At 39.2% G+C, this 11,609-nt stretch overlaps 1 protein-coding gene across 1 annotated transcript; it reads right to left on the reverse strand.

The window, feature by feature from the left end:
• Positions 1–2,055: 2,055 nt before the first annotated feature.
• Positions 2,056–10,691, reverse strand: gpr68 (G protein-coupled receptor 68). The gene is made up of 6 exons (XM_073483627.1): positions 10,605–10,691; positions 9,235–9,384; positions 7,894–8,027; positions 7,571–7,793; positions 2,701–2,881; positions 2,056–2,612 (listed from the first exon to the last, which is right to left on the reverse strand). Exons 1-6 carry the CDS (start codon positions 10,689–10,691, stop codon positions 2,176–2,178), a joined length of 1,212 nt encoding a protein of 403 aa, XP_073339728.1. The 3' UTR covers positions 2,056–2,175.
• Positions 10,692–11,609: the final 918 nt, after the last annotated feature.

An 11,609-nucleotide genomic window follows, 5' to 3' on the forward strand; every position in this document is an offset into this window, starting at 1 on the left:
GCTCTTGACACACCATCTCCACCTACCTAAAGATAGACTCTCTTGTTCAGCTCTGGCCTTCTCATCCTCATGGGAAACAGATGTTCAACAAGTCCTTTCGTAGTCCTCAGCATGTGCTGTGAATTTAGGGGCTTTGTGTTTATTTATTGCATTAAGCTTATTGTGCGTTTTCCACTTGCACACGCACACACAGCTGTTGCATATGTTTTTAGTTTAAACCGTTAGTTTAGCAAATTAGTTTTTCCCCGTTTTTGGGATTATATTTCTCGGGAAACGGGAAATCACTTTAATGGGTATTTCTAGGAATAGCCTACCTTTTCCCAGAATTAAACCTATATGCATTAATAACTCATCATTTTTGGTCTTTATAAATATTTGTACTATATCTCTACATTTAAATTAATGGGTATTTTTACCCATATATAAAAGAAAAGTCAGTGTGCTCAGCTCTAAGTACTTGTGCAGCTTCTAACTGAATCCCTTTAGTTTTTCTCATCCGGTTTGTACTTTCAAACATCTGTTGTGTGTTTGCTTTCAGCTGTTTTGGGAGTCAAGTTTAGTTACTGCTGATGAAAACGCAACATTTCCTGTAATGCTGCTTCATAATAAAAGCTTTTAAATGACCAAATAATGGGGGACTTTTATTATGAAGAAATTATAGGAAATTAAATGTGTTTCTAACTGAATGAGTGGAGCCAATTTCTACCAACACACCGTCAAGCAGGTAGCCCAGTTGTGAAGGAAATGCAAATACCTGCCCCGCCAAGTCAAACCAAGCAGAGCCAGGTCAGGAGACGTAATGGAAAAATGGCAAATTAATTTTAGTATTCAACCAACTAAACCCTGATTCCAAAAAAGTTGGCACACTGAAACGATAAAAAAAACAGAATGAGATCACTTTGTAATACTTAATACAAAGACAATATTTCATGTTTTACCTCATCAACTTCATTGATTTTTGTAAATATCTGCTTATATTGAATTAGATGCCAGCAGCACGTTTCAAACAAGTTGGGACAGGGGCAACGAAAGACCAGGAAAGTTGTGGAACGCTCCCAAGTTTTTAGGAATCAGGGCTGTAATTTTGCACACATTGTGTTCATGCAGTGATCAAAATAATTCACAAACATACACACAGAATGGGCCCTTACAGTAGTGGTATCAGCAACACTTAAAGTAAAGATTTTATTCGGCTTGTTCTGATTCTGAATGATCTTTTCTGTTACTTTTCACAACCTTGCCAACCTAATAGGGTCCAATCTGAGTTAATGAATACCGTCAATAACTCATTCTTAATATTCTCCAGATACTGGTGACTACTGAAAATAAAACATTTAATGTGTTTGAGTATTCTTTACCACTTCATGATACATTTGTTCTGAATGGCAGTAGCAATATGTTTAAAACCGTCGGGACCTCATCTGTCCATGTTTGTCCTCTGTCACCTCAGTGTCGCACTGTTTAGAGCAGGAGTGGAGCCTATCAAGCATTTTGACAGCCTCAAGTTTAAATAACAGTGAAACAAGGCATACTACTTTTGATACACTACAAGGAATCAATTAAAAAAAAATTGATGTGCAGCCAGCAAGGTACATTTATTTCTGTTATGTTGTATCGTGCATATGTGTTTACATATGTACAAATTAAGTCTTAATTTTGCACACTGTGTATTTAAACAGTTCGACGGTGACTTATGGTGGCTCATGGTGGTTTATGAGGAAGGAGGAGAATAAAGTCATCTGTAATTGAAGAACTGTGGTCCTGTGTATTTCCTGGAGGGAGTGATATTGAGTACTCATTATGAACAAGTAATGTTATGGGAATAGTTGCCTATTTTTGCAAAAAATACTGCACCTACAGGTCTAAGAATCTTGGAGTTAGGCACACTGGATTTTTCAATTTTTATTTTCTATTTTCAGAACTCAGTGTAAACACTTGAGAGAGAGAGGAAATGTTTTCAATCCAATGCCATTGGATGATAATGATGTAAACAAAGCTGGGTCGGCAGCCAGCTTTCATTAGGCCCATGCCTACACTGAGCCTCACAGTCACGTTTGCCTCGTGTGTTTTCCACTCACTCTTAGCTTTTATTCTGCTTAGTCTGGGAGTCCTCTATCCCACTACTCTGAGGCAACTGCTAATTACTCCTTTTAGCTGCTGTTATTGTCAGCCTCCTCAGTCCTCGCTGCCATGCTCTTTCATGGCTATCATACAGCTGAGCTTTTCATCACTGTCCAAGCATTTGTCAGACTGTCTTGTATTTTGTACAGTTAAAGGTATGATTGTTTTATCATCAGTTTGTGTGATTAAATTGGAGTTTTTCCTGAAAGTGTCTGTTTTTATGTAGTTGCATGTGAATGTGTGTGTGAGCAGCGTTACAGTTTGATGGCCATTTTTCTTATCGGTGGCGACCTCATGGGAATCGGTGGTTGGGTTGCTCGGGCTGGCATTGCCACGGCGACAGCAACAGCACAGTATTCTGGCAACAGGCTTGAAAACAGCTCTGTACAGTCCATGGCGGGCACTTTCGCTTACAAAGCAGTAGAGAGCTGGGTCAGCCACGCAGTTCAGGCTGGTCAGCAACAATGACAGGTGGTAGTAGTTAAATATTTCTGGAAAACAAGAATAGAGGTATCATGGTTAAGACAAATAATTTTTCAGCCTGAGTTAGTGGATTCATTTGTAGAAAAGAATGTGTACCTGCGATGAAGTTGCATTCCCGCTCCAGCAGGGTGCGTGCTAACAGGAAGATGTGGTAGGGGGAGAAGCAGACGAGGAAGATGAGGATAGTGCTGCTTACTAACTGCTTGATCCTCGCCTTTTGATCTGGCTGTGTCCCAGCGCTCCGACCCACGGCACGAAGAACGCACAGGTAACTGATCTGGACAGAAATAACATGCATCAGTATCAATTTCAACATAAGTAACTTCCCCTTCTTCTTCTCTGAAAAACTGCATTTTCTTTTGTTAATTACCTTTTTTTTTTTTACATAATGTAACTGACAAAGGAATTCAATAGGATGTTTAATTTATTCATCACACAAAGCTGTAATTTTTTCAGTTTTTCAGATTTGAACTGCATGCAGGTAATAATTTTGTTAAAAGTTTGTTGACTTTCGTTTTGCAAATTATATAATTCTGTACATCTCCTATTCTATCTTCGGTTCTCTCACTTTTCCCAAGATTACCATGTTAAGGAAGTTGTACAGTAAAGCAAGATGTAACAGTTGGGTCAAATGATGGCTGATGAGCTGCTGATGTGGCCACCACCATTGGCAATTAAATTACTGATTTCCATGATTTCCCTAAACTCTATGGAGTCCATTGCTTTAAAGACATCTGACCTAGAGAGGTTAGAGTGAGAACACAAGCAGGAAAAAACATACATGCCTTCCAGTGGGGTGTTGCATGTAAAACTGTAAGACTTTTTCTTTGCACACTAATGGCTTATTTCTTTTGTTTAGTTTAATTTAGTTTAGTTTATTTCGGCCATTTTCCAACTTATAAAAACCCAAATACACTGGTAGAGAGACAATAAATTAACTTAATGCTTTCTAGCTTCAGAAAAACAAATCAAACAAACAAACAAAACAGGACCGAAAAGGTGTAGGTGAAGCCTTAGCTTATTACACCTACCCGTTTAGCATTAATTATATTTTGTCAGCTGCCTTTAAATTATACAGAGCAATAAAAGAAAATAACATCAACTAAGAATTAAAGACTTTTTTATATACAAAAACCCCAAACTAATTTTATGTACACTCCGGTGTTCATACTTCTGTTTTATATTTGTTAATCATCTTGTGTATGAATAATTTCTCATAAATAAGTTTGAGCACTTCTTTTTAGATAGAGAATCCATCCACCTGACAGGTGTGGCATATCAAGATGCTGATTAAACAGCATGATTAGTGCGAGATGTGCCTTGAGCTGGTCAAGATAAAAAGTCCAGTTTCATCACACAACACAATGCTATGGATTGTCTGAGACCAGCCACACGGACAGCTAATGCCAATAGTGGCCTTTAATTGCGACCAAAATGAGGTACACCTGTGCAATTATCATGCTGTTTAATCAGCATCTTGATATGTCACACCAGTCAGGTGTGGTCACTAACACTGATTTTAACAAATATGGGCTCAAATTTCTAGAGAAATAAACCTTTGAGTGCACAGAAAAAGTCTTAGATCTTTACTTCGACTCGTGAAAAATGGAAACAAACACATTTCCTAGAAGCATGATTTATTAAAAGTCAATAGTTCTCTATGGAGATATAGTGCTGTTATTCATTTTTAGGGCTGATGATAGATTCCATCCATTACCAAAAAACAGCTTGCTGAGTTTTATTTTACAGCCCAGGTATCAGTGCTTGGGAACATGAAGCATGAATAGAGGCCTAAAACCAAAACTGTTGCTGAATGTCACTGCACATCCACACAGGTTATTATAGTGACTCTGGCTGATTAGACCTCTTGTCAGGTTAAAGGTATGCTTGGTGATGCATGATGTCACAAAGCTCTATGAGATAATTAAAATCTAAACAGGATTAGTTGCCCTACAGGACCAGGTGCGAGACAACAGAACAGAGAGGGAGATGCCAATCAAGTACCGTTTGTACACATCTACACAGACCTGATATGACACCTAATGAGGCAACATAAGTGAAAACACCTTGTAGCGGCTTCTCGCTTCCTAGAGCCGCTGAGAGGCTGAAACTGGGAGGATTAACCTTTCCATTACGCGCCGTCCAATGATTAATGTCCACTCCTGGTTGTTCCGTTTGAAAGGTTTTATTGTATTCTTCAAGAATGAAACACTGGTAAAAACTTAAGCTTAAACGTGCGGTAAACGAAAATGTGCACTCCCAGGTCACCCCCTCTCTCCAACCCCGAAATCCAGGTGACAGGTGAAATTAAATAGGTTAATCAAGGGGTCCCCTCCCACATCACGTCACCAAACCAAAATAAGTGAGAATAAACAAAAAACAAATCTAACGCAAATATATGGTTCCTACATTCCGGACCCTAATTATTATGAAATTAGAATTACTTAATTTATAATATAGGAGACATTCCAAAACATCCAAAAGTAAATTACACTAAGTTAGTGTATGATTATAGTTAATTTTCTTCTTTTGGGCCTTAAGTGGTCAGTCAGCCTAATTAAATTCCATTCTTTGTTACGTCCGTTAAAAAAGAAAAAGGTCAAAGTCCATTGGTCAAAGTTTGTTTGTCGAAGAGTCACTTGTGGCTCTCATGGCTCTTCTGCCTCCTGGAGGAGGCAAACTTTGCTGATGACCTGTCCAGACAGCTGTTTGTTTGTTTTTCTTTTCTTTCTTCTTCCTTTTTTCTTTTTTTCTCTTTCCTCTCTTCTCGCTTTCTTTTCCTCTTCTCTTCTTCTTTGGTGTTTCAACACCATTACTGTTGTCATTCATGTCTGATGCCTCATCTGTGTGGCCGTTCACTTGGTCCGCTGCCAGCTTGTCTTTTTTCCTTTTCTTCTTTGGTGCTGGAGGTTCACAGTCTGGGTCCTCCTGCTCTTCTTGGTCCTCTAGCTGCTGCTTCTTCAGCTTCTTGCCCTCCTTGATCTTGATCTTCAGGGTTTTACAGTTGCCATCGCCTCCTAAAGGTCCATTCACAGTCCATCCTAGTATAGTTTTGACTGCATAGGGTCCATCATCAACACTTTTGGTTACTTGCAAGGGCTCCAATGCCTTAGGCACATTCAATCCAATTAGCAGCTCAATCCCAGCATCAATTTCAGGTAAGTGTACATGTCTCAGGTGAGGCCATCTTTGAAGATCTTTTTGTTGCGGAATGTTACCTCTGTGTACTGGCATACTCTTCTGTGTATAGGTGTTAGGTGGTTCACAGTAAAAGTCGCTGTCCAATCAAGCCACCTCCAAGTCTGAAATGATGTAGCTGTCCACCATCTTCTTCTGGCCCATGGTTCGCAATAAGATGCTTATTTTCCTTCCATAGAGATTGAGCTTATTCATTAGACCCACTGTACAAAATGATGCTGTGCTCCCCTGATCCAGGAATGCATAAGTTTGCACTGTCTTGCGTCCTTTCTTGGATCTGACTTTAACCGGTACTATGGAGAGTTTGCAATTTTGTTCACCGGCCCCAGTGAGACTACTGGTTTGAACAGAGACGGTGGCTCTGCTCCGAGCCACCTCCAATTGCTTGCTTGCTTGATCTTCATGCATCTCTCTCCTCCTTTGGTAGATATGGAGAATGCTAGGATGTTTAAGGAGGTTGCATGCATTACACATGAGATGCTTCCTACAGTCTCTGCTGAGGTGCCCAATGCACAAACAGCCAAAACACACACCACCTTTTCTCAGGAAGGCTATTTTCTCATCATGTGTCCTCTTCTCCAATAGAGGGCACAACTTCAATGTATGTTCTTCATCACAATACAAGCATGTCTTTGTACCAGATGATCCACTTTCCATTATTCTATTTCCTGTTTCCATTTTTACCACAGGTGAAATAGCAGTTGCAAAGCTGCTCCTCTTCACCCCATAGTGAGGCGGTAATTGTGATTTTCCTGTCTCTTTTCCTGGTGGAGGCACCAAACACCTAAAGCTGACGATATCTGCAAATGTAGCCCTGCAATTGTTCCTTTCCTGTAACTCACAGGCTACGGTTCTCCATCTGTCCCTTAGCTTGTATTGCAGTTTCTTTATGACTGATACCATATTGGCAGGCATGTCCAACTCATCCATGTACTGGTCCGTCACCAACTGACAAGCGGCAGCAACAAACAAACTGTGTCCAAACAAACCAATACACAGCCGAAATCAAAACAAAATTAGCATACCGCATTGAAAGATGGGTGCGTTTCTGCCGGGCGGATCACTTTTCCCTCCTCCAGTTCATTCCTTCGGCCGCGGGGTTGCCGTGTCCAATAAAGGATGTCCAAACGGGCCGATCGATCCCCGCTGTTGTCCTTTTTCCTTGTTGCTTCCTAGAGCCGCTGAGAGGCTGAAACTGGGAGGATTAACCTTTCCATTACGCGCCGTCCAATGATTAATGTCCACTCCTGGTTGTTCCGTTTGAAAGGTTTTATTGTATTCCTCAAGAACGAAACACTGGTAAAAACTTAAGCTTAAACGTGCGGTAAACGAAAACGTGCGCTCCCAGGTCACCCCCTCTCTCCAACCCCGAAATCCAGGTGACAGGTGAAATTAAATATGTTAATCAAGGGGTCCCCTCCCACATCATGTCACTACACCAAAATAAGTGAGAATAAACAAAAAACAAATCTAACGCAAATATATGGCTCCTACACACCTGTGTGGGTAAAGTGTGAGTGGATACGATGATTAAGACGAACAACAAAGAACAGAACTCAATTCAAATCTTATCAAATTTTTGCTAGCAGCAACAGCATTTTTAATGCAGATTTCAGACACAGATTATTGGAGGCATAAAAAAACATTTGTTAAAATGAATAAAAATCAACTCAAATATGGTTAAAAAAAAAAAAATTAAAATGCCACTGTATCAAAATATTTTCAACAAAATGTGATCAATAATAGATTTCTTTAACAGTTATCGCACCGATAGAATGGCCAGTGGGAACATGAAGCCAATAGTGAAGCGGTAGTAGTTGATTGGATACTCCCACGGCTTCATAGGGTAGTGCTCGAAGCACACTGATTGGTTCTTCCAGTCTTGGCTCAGTTCTTTGTGGCGGAAGAAAACTACGCCCACAGCAATCTCTTTCAGCCAGATGATGCCACTAACGAGCCACGCTGCACTCATAGAGCGGAGAGAGTTGAACCTGGAGACAAAAAGAGAGAGATCAATAAAAATTGGTAAAACTGCATAAGTAGGCATAGTGGTGAAAAGCTGAAGGTACCTGTATGCAGAATCAAAATTACCTTAAAGGATGGACCACAGCCAGGTAGCGATCCAGACTGATACAGCACAGAAAACCAATGCTAATGTAGATGTTCTCATAGAGCAGGAAGCCACACAACTGACACAACCATTCTCTGTGACGCCAGTCATCATCCTGAAACAACAACGCACATGAAACTAGACTCTAGATAGATGTACAAAACATTAGGTAAGTGACATGTGGATAAAAGCAGAAGAAACAGGATTATTATGTAGATAAATGAAAAATAAAAACAATGACAGAACATTTTACAATGAAAAAAACCCACAGTGCCTACAGTGAGAAAAATGTTTTTCAATCAGATAATCATTAGGCTTATGAGTCACATAAAAGACAAAAAAAAGTGCTGCTCGTAGAAACTGATAACAAAAGTGCATATACAATATGTATAATCTGACTATAATGTAATGTAACACGTGTTAACGACCTAACCTTATATACTTTTACTTATAATACTTTTATTTATACTTTTTGTGTATAATGTAACAATCTTACATTTTGTGATTGTTTTTACATTAAGATATCAGTGGCTCTTAATGAAAAATGTGACGTAAAAAGCAATAATAAGAATAGACTACATGAACTTCGAGCTTCGTTAGGCATTGTAACCAAAACCACTTTTTGGGCCAGTAAGGGATGGTGACCTGGTTTTTAGATGGGGAATTCAAGTTGTATTATTACATTATCTGTTGTTACTACATTTTCATTAAAGATTGATGCCAAAATCATAACATAACCACACAAAATCTAGTAAGTTACTAAAGCTTTATGTGCAACATTGTGATCAAATTATATGCAGGTGTACGTATATCCATTATCGATTTTTTATAACATTTTGTATTATTTTATTCACAATTATAACATTATGTTAAGCATTTGCATTGTCATTTCTGCACTACTTTTTTAAAACGATAGATGATAGGTGAAGCAGGAGGTGGAGTTATGATTGAAGTGAGGTGAATTGAGTTTAATCTTTCTATCATTTTATCATTCTAAAGATTGAATCTTCTACATCCAGATCAAGCTATTGAAGTTGAAGCACAAGAGGAGTATTATAAATCAGAGAACCATCCTTGGAGCATGAACAAACCATTTTAAAAATGCTAGATTTAAACATGCTTAAATAAAGCAGGAAACTGCAATTATAAAGAACTGTATTCTGACGTAATTATGTTTTTTTCTGTATTTTAACAATGCAAATAATTCTTAACTTATTATTCTAAAGAGAGACATTTGAGCCAAAATGAGAGAATCCCTAAAAGGAACGAAGGGATTCAGCAAATCACATAATAGAATAAATGATTGATGGGTTTTAGTTTACCTGGAAGATGTACTGTAGCCACAGTGGTAATGATGCCAGATATAACAGGTCAGACACAGTGAGGTTCATTAAATAAACACCCAGCTCATTCTTCTGCTTCAGCTGCACAGCAGCGTGGTACAAAGAGTACAAGTTGGAGGGTACGCCAATCTGGAATCAAGATCATTACTGTGATTATTTTGATTCTCTGACACCACACTGCCTTCCTCTTTATGACTTGATTACTTAAGCACGATTGAGCTCTGCTCAGACAAACCTAGACAAGATCGTCCAATGCCTACATTTAAAGTTTCAGGCATCTACAACATCTGGACATGGCAACTTTGGTATGGTTATGGTGAAGGAAATAAAACATAGGTAAGGTCCAGTTTGATTAAAGGGAAAGATTATGGTTTGGGCAAATAAAATATGGCAGTATTGGGTTAGGCCACAAAAACACTTAATTGAGGTTAGGGAATGATTGTGGTTAAGCATACTAAAATAGTAATCGTTAATCGTTAATAGTAAATGTTAATCACATGTCTCTGACAGAACACAAGCTCTTGTCTTCTGCATGAAAAGTAGGACTCATGCCTATCTGCCTCCCAGACCTCCACACCTCACAACTTAAAGGAAACACTACTTGCCTTTACTTTGGGCTCACATTTGCTGTCACAACCCCCTCTACTCATCCATCACCTCTCTCCTCAGCACTTTCTCAGTCATATAGTATTCCATGTTTAATGGAAACTTGCTACAGAGCGAGTCTAGTGTGACGTTAATGTTAGTTCGCTCATATGCAGGGTTGCCAGGTCTGTGTGACAAACATGACACATGAACTAACCTTGTGTTTTGTCTTTTTGCTTTCTCTTCACTTGCCCCACTTCCTCCCTGATTAGATAACATTAATGTGATAAATTGGATTATTATTATTATTATTAGTGTGTGTATGTGTGTGTGTTTGTGTGTGTTCATGTGTGCATGTGTGGTGTGTGTGTGTTTGTGTGTTCTGACTTAGACCACATTTGCATGAAAAATAGGTCTACCTAACCCGCGGACAAACAAGTCAACCTGTGGCTGAATTGACCTTCTTGCTCTGAAGTAACAATCTGCATAATGCATTATGAACTAAAAACTAACAAAAAAAAGCAGTACCATAAACATGACCCCCATGATGCAACATAAGACAGTGACTCATGCTGCAAATAGCACACATTAGCTAAACTTGTTCTATGAGGATCTGTGCTGAAACGTATTATCAAGGAGAAACTAGGCTTTCTAGAGATTGAGATATGACAGTTTCATGTGTAACACTGACCTCAATTTGGAAACAAATCTCATTCCATTAGCTCTGCAACTTTATAAAGTATTCGACATGTACACATACTTACCAATAGTACGAGGATGTACACAGAGGAGAAGAGGTACTGGTGGATTTCATGGCTGATGGTGCAGTTAATCACGTCCTCCTCAGACATGGTGAACGCCATCACACCCCACTTGCATTCACGCTACTTCGTCTTTAGCATGCACACACATGAATGTTTTCAGTAACAACACACAAATCACAAACACATCTTCATGTTGGTTGCAGCTCTCCGAAATTGTTTAGTATTTGTCTTCTTGGTTGGTTGGTCCAGTTTAACTGTGAAACACAGAAGAATTTGCTCGTTAGAGATAAACAGCCTACTGTACATCAGATTTAGCTGTTACTGTGATGCTTTGACACAATGGATATGATGCCAGTGTTAATATGTGACTGACAAAATGCAGCCCAATCAAATCAACCTGCCTAATCATCATAAAAGTAGCCAAATTTTTGCAATTTCATTTATATATCTACCGTAAAAGGTTTGCATAAAAGGCACAAGGTAAGACTGCACAATATATAGTTTCAGCATCGACATCGATCGCAATGTGCACATATGCAATAGTCAAATTGCAGGATGTGCAATGTCAAGTAATGTGTAATGCGTAATGCTACAACTTTTTGCTGCTTGATACAAAAGGAAAAACTCACATATTTCAAAATTTTCCATGAATAATCTATAAGAGAAGTCTGAATTATATTAGATAATTTAGTCCGACAGGGTTCTTGGTCACACTGGAGTTTGTTGCACAGCAAACACTCATTGATCATTCTTGATCAATTTATTAACCATGTCACGGTGCTACTGTGGCAGTCCTGTCATTTTTCTGTTTTTCTGTGTTCTGTTCTCCCTACCTGCTTTCCCCCCCTCCTTTTCTCCCTCACCTGCTCCTTCTCCTGTGTGTGTGTCTGTGGGCGTGGCAGCAGCAGCAGAGTGGCACACCTGTTCCAGATCATCTCATCACCCTCTGGCTTTATCTACCTGGTCTCTCCACCACTTCGGCACTAGATTATTACATCCCATATG

The sequence above is a fragment of the Pagrus major genome, chromosome 16, assembly GCF_040436345.1.
Source record: "Pagrus major chromosome 16, Pma_NU_1.0".
Lineage (NCBI taxonomy): Eukaryota > Metazoa > Chordata > Actinopteri > Spariformes > Sparidae > Pagrus > Pagrus major.